This window comes from Falco naumanni, chromosome W (assembly GCF_017639655.2).
Source record: "Falco naumanni isolate bFalNau1 chromosome W, bFalNau1.pat, whole genome shotgun sequence".
Taxonomy (NCBI): domain Eukaryota; kingdom Metazoa; phylum Chordata; class Aves; order Falconiformes; family Falconidae; genus Falco; species Falco naumanni.
The window spans coordinates 20,071,903-20,086,317 of NC_054079.1; the positions used below are offsets into that span (position 1 = coordinate 20,071,903).

A 14,415-nucleotide genomic window follows, 5' to 3' on the forward strand; every position below is an offset into this window, starting at 1 on the left:
TCTTGGTAAGACATTCAGGAATTACAAAAGGACTTTGGTGTTTGTCTTTATCCAGTTTGTGAGTCCTAAACATTGCAGTGGAAGCGGGGATGTTACGTGAAAGTAATAAAAGGCACAAACTGCATGGTGATTTAATTTTCAGGTTATGGAATTTTTGTACGCAAACAACATGGCTTTCCATTACCCTGAACCTGCAGACAAGAACCGTTACATTCGATCAAAGGTTTGGACCTACGAATATGAGTCCTTCATGCCAGATGTGTATGACTGGCCTGAATCTAAGGTTCACTGATGCATCAGAAGATTGCACTCCTCAGGCAGCATCTTCTACTCTGCAGGGATCCCTTTTTCAAACAAGTTTAAATCATCATCTTTGAGTCCTATAATTTATTTTTGCTCATTTTGTTGTCTTTTTTTTTCTTTTTTTCCCCTTCTGCCCTGTTTTTCACTTGATGTAGATTTCTCCCCACTCTCCCAAGTACCTGATGACTGTATGGATGATGGCATCCATCACAGGAATGAGAGAGGACTTGAAAATTAATTTAAATAATGACATTGCATTTCTAGCTAAGAGCCAGCACCACAATAAAGAATTCCATTAATGATGTTTTAGCTACGTGCATTTGATGAACTATAGCTCTCTCATCACTGTTGATTTCCAGAATGATTTATTTCTGCTTTTAATAATCAGTCTTCTAATTGTCCTGGTGTTGTCACACTGCATTATCTGTGACATCACCAGAGAGCATTTGTCAAAAAAGAAAGGACAGCTTAAGACAAATCTAACGGTCTAATGGGCTTTCTGTTTTATCTGATATTTAAAGATGCCCATGTCCAGACTTCCTTTTGGCATTGGCTGCTCTGTTTCTTTCAGTGTGCTTTGAGGAGCAGCGTGGTGTACACACGTGGAATCTGCAGCAATGTCTGTATTTTATGTTTTCATCATCATGTAAAAAAAATCTGTTATCAGGAAATACATGAGCTAGTTAAAAATATTCTTGGAAAGCCTGAAAATTATATTAATCACTTAATAGCTTTTAAAAACAAAGCTATGCTGTTGCATAATAAATTCTATAAAGTAAAGGCAGGATCTGAGGCAATTTATGGAAATCTTTTAGAGGTTTTAAGGGGAGATTTTTTGCAATGGACTCCAAGGTGATGTGCCAAAGGGGTTTTGTTTCATTTGTTAATTTTTTCAGGGTTCTGTTTCTTCTAAGCTAATTTGTTTTCTCTCTTGCATACCCTTGTTCTCACAAAACGACCTGCGTGCGATGTTTTCGTGACATCGCTGACTCAAAAACTCGTAAGTGGACTCACTTGCCACTTTGAACAAGCCCCCCGCAGATAGCTGATGAAGCTGAAACAGAAAGTGCTACAGGCAGCTGTTGACACACACATATACAGAAGTTTGAACGTTTCTTGTCTTAGTCCAGTATATTCAGTTCAGTTTGAAGACAGGACTCAAAAGTTCTAATGCCTAGAAGCTGTAAGTTGATCACTTAATCTTCCTCACTCCATTTACAGATGTAATTTGTTGGGGGTTTCTGAAAACAAAAATTGAGTTGAATTCTTCCTTGCAATGAAGAGCGCTGCATGTTTGATGCAGATACCACAGTGTGCATTCCTTTTCATTTTGTTCATACCAGGTTTGTGTGCCCTCCATTAGTTTGTATTAGCTGGCATGGACACACAGTGATAGTTACAGTCTGTGACTTTTCTAAATCTGGTCGCTGTAACAAGAACAGTGGTATTTCAGGAACAGAAATAATGTGCTGCTGTTTTGCAGTGTTCTGCATCAAGGTAAAAAAGGACAAAAATGGATAGATGTAAAAGGGCTATACTGGCAAACTTGAAGCCAGAATCCAAAGAGATGAAGTAAAACTTGCTCAGGATTTACCCATGGCAAGCACCTCTCTTGTTTCCTCATTTTTATTGGAAAATGCGGTCTCCAAAAGAACAGGCCCAAAATAGAACAGGGAAAATAGTCTCTGTACCCCTTTAGACGTGGTCTCTGCCTCTTACTGCCTAATCTCTGATTTTAAAATTATGTTCATGTATTAGATAAAAAGAACAGTGAACTCTGGGAAGGCTTTTATCTAAGTGAGGAAAGAAGACTGATTATATAGACGCAGAAAACAGTCATGTGGGGAAAAGGCTGCATATTCAAACTGTGGTAAAGTGCTGTCTGGTGGGGCTCAATGCCACATTGCCAAATTGGGCGATGTACATGGATTGCAACTTGTATATGTACAAAAAAGACCAACACACACAGAGATGATGTTTTTACAAAGAATGTTTTTTCCATCTATTTTTGCTATGCCTGGTTTTTATTGTATTTAAATTTGTGATCTTACTGAAAAATTGTTAATTTAATGTACAAATTATTTTTACCTTCTGAAAATTCAACTCTAGCTGAAGCCTGTGGTAGTGTGTCAATGGAGTTCTGCATCACTGGATTCAAGTATATTGGGAACGCACGATTCCTCACTAATTAGGCAGATGAGTAACAAAAATATCCCATGTGCTGATCTTGTGTCCCGGCTGAGACTGATCACAGAGGCAGGGCAATCAGTCTCTAAATATAACTCTGTCTTACAAAATAAAGATCTCCATCCATCTGTTCAGTCTGATTGTGTGTTTTCAGGCAAGAAGTGCAGTCACCATCCATAAGCAGTGGGCATTGACAGTGCTCAGGAAAACCTGGCGCTTCGGAGAACAGCATTACCTGCACGCAGCAGAATCTTGCTTTGGGCAAGAGTGATTACAATTCCCAAAGGGAGCTCTCGCACAGGGAATTCACAGCGGCTGCTGTCAGGCTGAGGTAAAATGCCTGTTTGGTGAAGCACAGTCCTTTTCCTTCCTGGCACAGCCTCCCTGCTGTCTTTAAGCTGCAGATGCCGAGAAGGGCTGTTCAGAATTGGCTGGCAGTGGGATTTTCCCAAGTACAAATGTTCCTGCATAATTTTTCTGGAAATACCACTGCACAGGTGAGGAAAAAAAAGTCTTTAACAAGCTGGGAGGCTCCAGTTACAATACAGCCCTGCCCTGATGGGGCTGCATCTATAGAGCTCTGACTCTATAGAGGAGGCCTGACTGCCTCTTTCTAATCTGTCCCAGTTACTGTGGATATGTGCTTGTGGACATTGTTTAATCAGGTTCTGTTCTGTGGATAGCTTGCAATATAGACACAGTGGAATTTTACCTTTAATGTACAGCCATTGTTTTCCTTTAGCAACAGGAAATATGTCAGCTCAGTTTTAAGTGCATTTCACTCTCCCTTTCATCTCTCTCAGATTTTTTTTTTTTTTATAAAATATACAGGTTCATCTTCAGTTTTGTGTATTCTTCACATCTAATCTTTGCATTAATTAGTTATTTATCTTGCCGATTAGTAAGGACCCAAAGTATCCTTTTTCATATTCTACTTAACCTGATTTTTTTCTGTTTGCTGACTTATGCAAAAGTATTTACCGATCTTTATCTAATTAGAAAATCCTCTTACACAGTATGCAAAGGGAGAAAGTTGTCACCAGGATGTATTTTGTAATGCTACATACAGTAAATTAATCTTATACTGTTCTTTAAAAAAATTGTATTGCCTACAGGATGACTAGTGTTATAGCTCTTCACACAGCTCTGGTGACTTTTGCCCTCTGAATGGTATAGAAGTCCGTCTTTCATGTCTCTTCTGTGAGGATACTATTTTGGGTGTACAGAATGCTTCGGAGAGGATCAAGGACTTCTACTGAGGTCAGTAGCTCAGTCTTTTCCAGGACTGGTCCAAGATTTGCTTCCTTAAAATCAACAGGAGCAGGACTGAGCCTCTTGGCAGCAATGTATAGAAATGTCTAGGGCAGGAGAAGAAAGGTAGCTAAGGGAGCGCAGCCTTTTTATATAAAATACATGTGTTCTTGTTCAAAGATGTTACAGAGGTTTGTACGTTCCTGAAGCATATGTCTGCATGCCAACAAGTGACCTGTAGAGGAAGACTACTAAAATGTATCTGATAGATTTTTAAAACCCAAGTGTGACTCCTCGCATAAGTTCTTGGTTATGTTTGTGAACAGTGATGTTTCATGATGTTGTGTTTGTTTTCCAGGCTTAAAACAAAGCAACACTTCATGTGCAGATTGGTGTTTAACAGGTTTCCTACAGTAGGTGCGTGTCTTCCCTGTACTGTAGTTTCCAGCACAGTGTTTTGCGTGGGGGTAGAGTAACTCTGTCACACTCCTCTGGTAGTAACTGCAAAGATAAATGATACACCTTTTAGTTTTTCAATAGCGGCCCTATTTGGTGACTATTCCTGCCTACGGGGTTCACTATTGTACAGCTACAACTGTGAATTTTAGTTCAGCTGATTCTGGGGCTAAGTAAATCCAAGTTGTTTGTCTTTTGTTTGTTCTGGGTCTTCTTGACCTCAAAGGTGCAGATTTGAGCACCTCTGTCATTTGGATAAAAGTATCTACAAGACTCTCAGATCGGACTGTAAGAACAGAACAGTTTGGACTCCTGTTGCAGCTGCAAGTGCTGTTCCTGAGTTTAAGACACTGTCATTTTTTGGACTATTTTTTTTTTTTTAAGATGATGCATGCTGCTATCCTGTTTCGTAACAGCCAATACCTAATAGGCAGCGACTGGTGTTACATTGGATAGTGGAGCAAGGAGAAAATCTAGAGCAACTCTCTAATTGCACCCACTTGGCAGCTGAGTTTGAGCAATGTAATTCAGCTGCTGCTGGTGAAGGGACATCTAGTTCTGTATGGATCTACCTTGACCTACCTACCTACTTCCGAAATACATATTACCATGGTATCAGAAAGCCTGCAGATATTCTGGGTGAACCACAAGGAAAATACAGCACGCTTTAGACCTCTGCTTCCTACCATCACTTCCCCAATCCTAGCATTTGGTAATGATGCAGCTTACTCGTGCCTGCTCTGGAGGAAGATATGCCAGCAGCTCCATCGTATGCAGGGGATCCAGGACCTGGTGGCACAGCGGACCATGGCTACAGCTCATGTAAAAAGCTTTCTCACATCAGACGTTTTGCTCACGGTGCCAGAACCCTGGGGCATGCATTTATATTCTCCCATGCATGAAGTTGGTGCTGGATTGAACTTCGCTCTCAGACTACCTTGGACATTACCCATCCTTGAAGTAGTTCCTTTGTAATGAAAATGGAAATAAAAGTACTTTTAGGACTACACAAACAGAATAAGATGGCCAGTTTAAGTAATGCAGTGTCAAAATAGATATAGATGGGCTTAAACATACCTACTTTACACAAATAAATGTAAGTCCATCGGAGCGCTTGTGAGAACAGTTCTTGCCTGCTCTGCCCGGGGCTGACTGTACCTTGGAGGGTCATCGCTCAGCTGAAACTAAAATTGTATTTAATGTGAACTGGTTGGGGTTTTTTCTCCTTTATAACGTTGTAATTCTTGGAATGTGTGTTCTGGTCTTCTATTTTCTTAGTAAAATGCATTCCCTTTGCCTAAATTACATTTGACTTTGTTTATTCTGAAAAAGTAACCCTTGATCTATACGGAATTGGTATGGAACTGTCTAAATCACTGATGTTTTGGGGTTATTTTTTTCCCTTTTGTCCCTTGCGCACCACCAGCAGACACACCCGGGACTTAGGCTGTGCAATTTTATCCCCAGAACTGGTTTTCCACAGCATTTGGTTGCCGGGAGGCCCTTTGTAAACGCCCTGAGGCCCTGCCCCCGCCTGGCCCCAGCGGCCGGCGGCAGCCCCCGGCACCGCAGCCGGCCAGGGCCGAGGCCGCCTAGCTCCCCGTGGGGCCGGGGCCGCGACAGCCCCGCCTGGCGCAGCGTGGGGGCGGTGGGGCCGGGCCGGGGCCGGGCCTGGGCCGCTCGGGCTCCGCCTGCCGCCGCCCGGGGGAGGGTAGGCGGGCCGCGGGGAACGGGGTAGGCCGCGGTTTCGGGCCTGGGCCTGGCCGCGGTCTGTTTGCGGGCTAAACCCTGCCCTGCCCGGGCGCGGCAGCCCGCGGAGGCTCGAGTTGTGCCTCACAAGCCCCGGGGGAGCGGGGGGGGGGCGGCCCGGCTGTGGGAGGCTGCGGGCGAGCTTAGGCCTCGGTAAGGCTTTTAGCGTGCCCTGGCCACAAAGTTACAGCGTGATGCCTCAGGCCAGCTGACAGGTTGCTAAATCTGCTTTTACGCAGGGGTAAAGGAAGCAAAATGTTTATTTCTGCTTTCTTTTGGGGGGGTGATGGATGTGCATTGTACCCCTCCTCGCCTCCCCCGAGGTCGGGTTGCACCTTGGTGTGCTTGGGAGGAGGCTGCTAGCACACCCGGGAAGAGGACTGCTTTCCTTCAGGGAATGGCGGCAGTGCCTCTAAAAGCAGCTAAACTGAGGCATTTTTTTGTTTGTTTGAAAGGCATCTGAAGCTGTTGAGGCACCTGGACTTTGAAATGAGAAGGAAACACATCTGAAAATGGGGTAGGCGCTAAATCCGGGAGGACTTAAGGCTGGAGATGGCACACCCCGTAAGGCGAGGCGGTGTTAGAGTCGTGCACGGGGAAGTTCTGCTCCTAATGCAGCTTTCCAAAGGTTGTCCTGCGCCTACAGACCGGCCAGGCTCCTCATCTGGACAATACAGCAGATACATAAACTACTGGGGTATGGCAGCTGACAGTATAGATCCTTCTGCTGCAGTAGGTGTCCTGCAATCTGTCAGGCAGCCTTCAGGCTACGTAAATGTTTGGTAGTTTTGAATTTTTCTCTTCGCCCTGATGAGAAGCCAAACAGGCTTTCAAGGGCACCATTGCAAAGGCAGAGTAAATCAGGTCACTCCTGCGTCTTGTGGTCTCTGAAGCTGTTTTGAGGGGAGAAAGTTTTTCCTCTCTGGGTTGCTGGGCTGCCTGCCCCTGACGTCCTGCCATGGCATTTAAACGTCAGCAGTGGCTGTTTGGTGTTAGTCGTTCTGAAAAGGCTTTTAGAGGAAAGCACATGCAGGAAAATGCAGTTTAAATGAAGTAAAGAAGAAAGAAATAATAGTGGGTTGAAAGGTTAGAGTGTTTCCAACTGGATAGGGCTGTTTCTTTAAGTAATGAACAAAGGTCTTACGTGTGGGCTGCATGTTTGCAACCTTCCACTGACATAAAGAGGAAATCTGCCGCTTGTAAATATTGTGTCATCTGAAAGTCATATACTACTCCAGGGAGGTTTTATTTTTCTTTTTTCAAGGGGAGGGGAATTTGATCCTCACATTAAAGTACAGAGGATGCCTTCATTTAAAGCAAAAATGTTTGTTTCTTTCCCAGCATAAACACATATGTTCAGCAGCTCAAAATCTCTTTCAGGTGGTGTACCAACGTACTCAGAATGTTGATGGATATAACTTTCCTCGGCACAGGCTCAGCGTATCCCTCTCCAACAAGAGGAGCATCAGCATTAGTGCTTCACAGGGAAGGAGAGTGCTGGCTCTTCGACTGTGGAGAGGGAACCCAAACACAGTTCATGAAGAGCCATCTCAAAGCAGGTTTGTGCTGTTGAAAGGTATTGTGATGAGGGAAGGGGGAAAGTTTCATGAGATCTAAACAAAATACTTTGTCCTCCTGCTCATGGTATTTGAATACATACTAAACATGCACGAGCAGCTGAAAGTGTTGTGTATGGGTGGCACTTGCTTAACCTGCTGTGCAGTAATCCTTGATTGCCCTTTGTTAAGGAATTGTGTTTGAGAACCAAACTCTCTTGAATTAATTTCTTGGGCTTTGTAATTTCAAACGTGGTCCACAGACCAGGTACAGCTTGTGTTTATCTGAAGACAGCTCTAGACAATACCTGCTGTGAGTCTTCCTGTCAACAAACACTGTGCTTTTGTTGTCAGGTAAAGTTGTGTGTATCTGTGGTAACTTTTACAAATGTAAATATACAAATACAAATGGCAAATAAAGTAGAAAACAGGTTTATCATCAGTTGCTATGCTTTTGCAGTCTACAGCAGCAAGAGCAGTCTTCTGACTCGAAAGTTACAAAGATGGAATTATTAATTATGAACAGAAAACCAGCTTCCTGCTCCTCCAAAATCTGAAGCTGTCAGAGGATTTAGTGGCCAAGTGGACAGACAAATTTTTACTAAATTTACTGCTTTTTACTAAATTGTTCTTAAATCAAAACAAAGAGATTCTGTCCTTCCTATTGCTTAGTCCTAACAGATGCTGGAGAAAATGCCTTACTGTACAGAAGTGGGGACTCAGCTAGGAGAGGAGACTGAGGCAGCCTGATTTAAGTACACGTATCTGTAATGAGAGAAAATTCTGGGCTTTTTCAGTCTAGCAAAGGTAGGGTCCAGTGCCTGGGAGCTGGAGTAGGACAAATTCAGACATGAAACAAAACCCAGATCTTGTAAGCGCAGTTTTTCATCTGTTCAAAACAAACCAGCCAGACACCATAGTTTTCTTGCCTTTTAAAAAAACTTCAAAATCAAAACTGGATGCTTTTTTTAAATTTATTTTTGATTATGTTAATTTCACGTGCTAAATTCAAAACTGGGAACAACATAAATTCCACGTTACGTTTCTCATCCGTCTACAGTTTCCATGTGATGTATGAAAGCACAACCACTTTCCAGCACTGCTTTGTGTTTTAATATGGCAGATGTCACCAGTCGATTCTGTTCCATGCTTGTAGCACGTTTTGCTTAGAAGGAACTAAAACTTCTGTCTCAGCAGTCTTCTCTTGGCAAATCAAGACAAAATAAACCTTGTGTGGAAACTTATCGCTACTATGGAAGAAATACACTTTGTGGTTTGGGTTTTATTTCTTGAACACTAGTTTTATTTTGATTTCCCTCTTTCCTTATTTCCTACTTCTTGCCAAAAAGCGATTATTCCTGAGTTGATACAGCGTTCATTTATTTTCCTGCCTTTTTCTGGTTTGTTTTTCTTTTCCTGTTGTTCTAATCAATAGGCAGAATTACCAAGATTTTCATAACTCATCTTCATGGTGACCACTTCTTTGGACTTCCTGGCCTGCTGTGTACACGTAACCTCCAAAGTAGCCCTGACCCAAACAAACCACCTCTTGATATTTATGGACCATTGGGACTGCGAAACTTCATATGGAGGAGTATGGAGCTCTCCCACTCACAATTTCTCTTTCCCTACACTGTTCATGAACTGGTACCTACACGGGACCAGTGCCCCTCAGAAGAATTTAAGGAGTTTTGTCACTTGGACAGAGATGAGGTATCTCCCCAGGGAGCACAAGGGAGAATACTCCACCTGGATCCAGTAGAAAACTCTTACTTGCTGGTTGAAGATGAGGAGATAGTTCTGAAAGCATTTCGCCTATTTCACCGCATTCCTTCCTTTGGCTTTGTGGTAGAAGAGAAGCCCCGGACCGGTAAACTCAACGTACAGAAACTGAAAGACCTTGGTAACTATTTTGGCTTATTTTTCCTCTTTGTAATTGTTTAAATGCCTAAATACATGTGTTCCAACTGAGTAGCGAGCCCAGTTTTCAGCAAATGTAACAAAATTGGGTTCATAGGCAGTTGAAATCTTTTTATGACCATGTTTCTAGGGGTTCTAGCAAATTAGAGGTCCTGTATCTCTCCGTAATCGATTTTAATTCGATTTCCCATTTTCTGTTAAAGACATTTTAATACTTCACACCAATGCAGCCATTTGGTGTGTAATACTAGTGCTAATTAATATTGCAGACCATTCTCATACTGGGAAGAGCAAACAAGTTCAGATGTTAAAGTTTAAAAAGCACAATGTGGCTTTCAGGGAAATGTATGGCCAGTGTATTTGCATGACTTTATTGACTTTAATATGAAAAATATAGCTTTTCTTCAAATACACTTCCTGCTGACATTACAGGCTCTTTATTTGCATGAAGTATATGAAATATCAATTGCTATTTATATTGAGGTTGTATTTTTTCAGTGAGACAACTCTATGTATAGCATATCTCTTCTGAAGTTGTTTTTTTTTTTAAACATGACATTCATTATAATACTTATGGGCTCTTTTGCCTTTATTTACCAGGAGTTCAACCAGGTCCTTTATATGGGAAACTGAAGAATGGAACTGCAGTTGTTCTAGAAAATGGAGTAATGATTTCTCCTTCTGATGTTTTAGAAGACCCTATTCCTGGAAGAAAAATTTGCATTTTGGGGGATTGTTCAGGTGTGGTTGGAGATGCGGCTGTGAAGCTTTGCTGTGAAGCAGATGTACTGATACATGAAGCTACATTAGATGATACCCAGGAGGAAAAGGCCAGAGAGCATGGTCATAGCACTCCAAAAATGGCATCAGATTTTGAAAAATTGTGTAAAGTTAAGAAACTGGTTTTCACTAACTTCAGTCAGCGGTATAAACCAGCTGCTCAGAGAAGTGAGGGGGGTATGGACGTCACCGAACTGAAGCGATAGGCAGAGTCAGTGTTAGATGGTCAAGAAGTAACACTAGCTGAGGATTTTATGACAATAGAAATTCCAATGAAAAATGAGAAATAGTGTTAGCAAGCTCTGCATGAAGACAAAGTAGGATGGTGTTGGATAGCACTTAAAAATACTGGTGGTGTTTCTGGTACCATAGAATGACAGAATCGTTTAGGTTGGAAAAGACCTGTAAGAACATCGAGTGCAACCGTTAGCTCAGCGCTGCCAAGCCCACCACTATCCATATGAGTTCTTTTCTGTGGCACGCAGAGAACTGTTGCAAACTAGAGAGAGTACTAGGTATGGTTAGCGTTGCTTTTGTAAAGGATACGCAAAAATCTGGAATTAGGAACAAATTCATAAGTGATGGTTTCGGACACCTAGCTTCCCCAGAAACTGAATGTGTAGACTGGTGCAAGCCTTCACAGCCTTTTTCTTTTCAGCCAAGGTTTTCCTTGGACCACAGATTCCGGGAGCAGAACACTGGATCATTTAGCTTAATACAGCCCTCTGGAAGGTTTGTTTTCTGCACCAGAATTTAAGATAACTCGCCTGTTGCAAGCTTTTGAATAACATGTATTTCAAACTTGTATACAGTATTTTGTAACTGTAAGGGGACTGAAACTAATAAAAGTACTTATAACTCTGCCAAGTGTTTGTAACTAGGGGTGTTGCTATGCTTGAGTTGAGGAGCGCTTCTAATTCCCCCTTTGCGTATGAAGTTTTCTCATAAATAAAAACAGTTTAGGCTTCCTATCAGAAGTGAATCGCTCTTAACAATTTGATTCATTTAAAGCTTTGAAGCGTGAGCACTAAGCTTGTATACCTATTCCCTGCATCAGTAATGTTTTGGAAGTATGCTTGAAAGTCTTTAGGCAGATGACAAGTAGTCTTTCCTAAAGTGTTCCTCCAGATGCATTTCCAAAGACAAATTACCCTGATAAGACCGTATTTGTGTTTGTAGAAGTACCACTACAGGAGGAATTTCACCTAGTATATAGCTCAGTCTGCAATGACTTTCAATTAAGGGACATGTAAACCAACTTTATCTCCTTTTCTTCTCCCCTCAAAACAAACCAGAAGTTGGGAGTTTCCCAAATTCTAGCTCAATTTTCTGGGAAAAAAAAAAAAAGTAAAATCAGTGTTTTTGTAAAATCTACCCTAAACATGTTTCCCTTAGCATGGATTCCTGAAAGCTGAAACACTTCATAGCTCTCTAATATAAACACTGAAAACTCTGGCAGGTTGAAGTACAGCTGCTACAGTTTGTGCTTGTTCTTTTGTTGAGTTGATGGTAATACAGATGGAAAATGAATCTGTTTTAATACACAATTTCCTTCCTTGCTTTAAATGTCAAATAACAAAGCTCCAAAAAACTAAAACACTCCCACTCTTCAAGGATCTCTCCCCTGAAAATGGTGCACTGCTCAAAGGTGGTTTGTGGACAGTGGTAATCCTCACCCAGACCAAGCTGGTGAGATGAGGAAGTTAAATCCTGCAGATAATTTTTCCATACTCTTGATGTTTTCTTCACTAGGAGCGTGTAAGTAAACAACAATCTTCAAAGAAAAAAAAAAAAGTGTGATTTCCTTGCTTAATTTGATCAAATTGAATTCAATGTCTTATCCCCACCCTTCAAACAGGCTTTTACCTGTGGCTGTAGTAACTCCGAACTGAATTACATCAACATGAATATTTCGTGCTTCAAATATGCTTCAAATGTAGAGGAAGTCTTGGATTTCTTAAAAAAAAAAGTTGGGAAGAATTGCAAACTTGAAGAACATGACTTCTGGAGCAGAAACTCACTGATTTCTTGTGACTTCTCTCTTAAAAATGGTGTAAAGTGGGTAGAGTCTCCAGGTCATGCAACGGGAGATTCTCTCCACACGCACACACACACCAGTTTTTTTTCTTTTGTAAGATAAAAATCAATGGCAGGCACAGAGATCTTGATATCACACTCTGCTTTGAATAGTCAAAAGCTGACCGGACTCCAGCTGTTCTCTTTCATACAGGGAAAGAATAACTAACTTTGTTGTCCTGATGTGCTCTGCTACATCTGCTTCCACACTGGAACAACCAAAAATTCCTATTTCTAAGCCATTCACAGCTGTGATAATGAAGTTCAGGAAGCAACTTCAAGGCTTTGTGGAAATTCACCCGATACCACCTGCAAATGACAAATCAAAGGCTGGAAATAAAACCAAAGGACAATCCACAAGCCTATGCAGCCTGAAATGTGTGCACCCACCGCTGCAGCACATATCCCTGCAGTGCTGGATGCTGCTGCTCCAGAACCGCGTTATCCATCCCAGCGGTAAATACATTTTTGTGTTCTTGTGGTTAGTGAATTGCTATGAATTCAGGAATATCTTCAGTTCCCATTCAAATGACAGAGGATGTGGGTAGGTGTGTGAGATGCATCGATGGCACAGGCTCCCGGTGCCCCCGTGATCCAGTTCAGTGTGCCAGCCCAGTGCTTGCCTGGTTAAACAACCACTGTTTCTTGCTAGCCTCCAAGAAGATGGCCTCTGGACTAATTTTTGGCTGGATTACCAAGTTGATTAGCGAGCTGTCTTGCTGCACAAGTTGTACAAGGGCTGAACGAAGGAGGCTGCAGAAGGGCTTGGCCAGAAATGGGGAGCTGCCTGGGACACCACCTCCACCTCCCCTTTTTAACAGTACTTTGCTGATACATTGAGTCAGTCCTACTGCATAGCTACATCCTAAATATATTTTAGGATCTAAATCCTAAGTAAGAATAGGGCAGTTTAGATGAAGAACAGCAAGGGGAAGAGTGTATCAAAGCAGCAGGTCAGGTCCTCTTCAGGTATTAGGTCTGGGGACTTTGTTGCACAGAGCTGATGCGTTAGTGCGTTATTTATGGCAATTTATTCTGTATGGACAATTGAGGGAGGAAATGCTCCTTTCATCTAAGCTGAGAAGAAGAGCTACAAGCTGCTTGGTCCGTATCAAAGGCCAGGTTAACTGTGTGGCTGTCAGTTTTTGAAATGGTTCCTTTTTGGTGTGTTGTGGAATGAGGGTACATTTAGTGCTGGAGTTATGTGAATTTCCTGTATTTTCAATTTAATCTATTTTAGTAGTGGTAATCAGGTTATAGTTGCCTCTTTCTTAGCAGACCCATGTGTCTTTGTCTACCGTGGTCCACTCTTCTCTCTCAGTCTGGATGTTAAATGACTTCAGAAATTGGACTGCTAGTGAGACTTGAATATTGAAAATTAATGGGAACATGTGTGCCAGTAAGGACTGAAAAACTTGGACTGTAAATTTTCTGCTTTCTCAATGAGTTTATCTTTCCATTATCTATTTGTAAATTACCTTGCCTTCAAATACATGTTCCTGAGAGTATTTCATCTGACAGCAGATAAAGGACTCCAACCTGGTCCTGTAAGGACTGGGAGGGTGTTTTAACAAGTTCTGGGTATGTAAATGAAGATAGATTTCTTTTTAAGCTTCATAACTTGTTTTAAACATTCTGCTTTCCTGGAAGAGTTCCTCTAAGTTTGTTTCCTTTTTTAGCTGGTACCAGCGAAGGGACTTGATAAAGTGCGAAAGAAGCTTTTTATGTTACGGGAAAGAGGAGGAGGGAGGAAATAAGTCTTGAAGAGTTTTGTAACAGCGGAGATGGTTCCTGTGTTTTACATGTAGCTGCTAACGGAAGGGATGAGCACTGATCAAAGGGAGTGAGGGGAAATCTTCCTTCTGCTGAAATCCGTGTGAGTTTGCAAAAAAGGTTGAAAAATAAGTTACCTAGAGCACAAAAATGGTTAGCTGCTCTGAGTGTGGTGCAGTCTGTGCTGAGGATGGAGAGCTTGAGATCAAGTCTGAGCTCTAAATCCAGCTGGAAAAGGGATCCTTGATGCTCGAGGTGGTTCAGACTTTGTTATCAACCGTTCCCCATGGCCCATGGTGGGACGCTTCATCTGTCAATGCAGAAGAAACAACGATCTTCATTTGGTAGCATTTTTTTTTTTTAA

The 14,415-nt window shown here is 42.0% G+C and overlaps 2 protein-coding genes across 13 annotated transcripts in view; both read left to right on the plus strand.

The window, feature by feature from the left end:
• LOC121080569 (NAD-dependent malic enzyme, mitochondrial) overlaps positions 1–5,506 on the plus strand; it is a 39,655-nt gene extending 34,149 nt beyond the window's left edge. For 2 of the 9 annotated variants that reach the window (XM_040578665.1, XM_040578667.1), the window contains one exon: positions 2,413–5,506. In XM_040578665.1, coding sequence (XP_040434599.1) covers positions 2,413–2,670 — 258 coding nt within the window. In that variant the 3' untranslated portion in view covers positions 2,671–5,506. Of the gene's footprint in view, positions 1–142 lie in introns of all 9 variants that reach the window. The other 7 variants (XR_005825419.1, XR_005825420.1, XR_005825417.1 and 4 more) reach the window with 7 other exon arrangements.
• A 290-nt stretch (positions 5,507–5,796) lies between these two features.
• On the plus strand, positions 5,797–11,065 carry LOC121080671 (zinc phosphodiesterase ELAC protein 1-like). 4 transcript variants are annotated; one of them, XM_040578809.1, is made up of 5 exons: positions 5,797–6,187; positions 6,402–6,515; positions 7,327–7,505; positions 8,938–9,405; positions 10,023–11,065. In XM_040578809.1, the coding sequence occupies exons 2-5, from the start codon at positions 6,499–6,501 to the stop codon at positions 10,406–10,408; spliced, it is 1,050 nt and encodes a 349-aa protein (XP_040434743.1). In that variant the 5' UTR covers positions 5,797–6,187; positions 6,402–6,498; the 3' UTR covers positions 10,409–11,065. The 4 variants fall into 4 exon arrangements, with proteins under 4 accessions (XP_040434743.1, XP_040434746.1, XP_040434742.1 ...); XM_040578812.1 differs by having other exon boundaries at positions 6,402–6,463; XM_040578808.1 differs by having other exon boundaries at positions 5,797–6,161.
• The last annotated feature ends 3,350 nt before the right edge of the window (positions 11,066–14,415 follow it).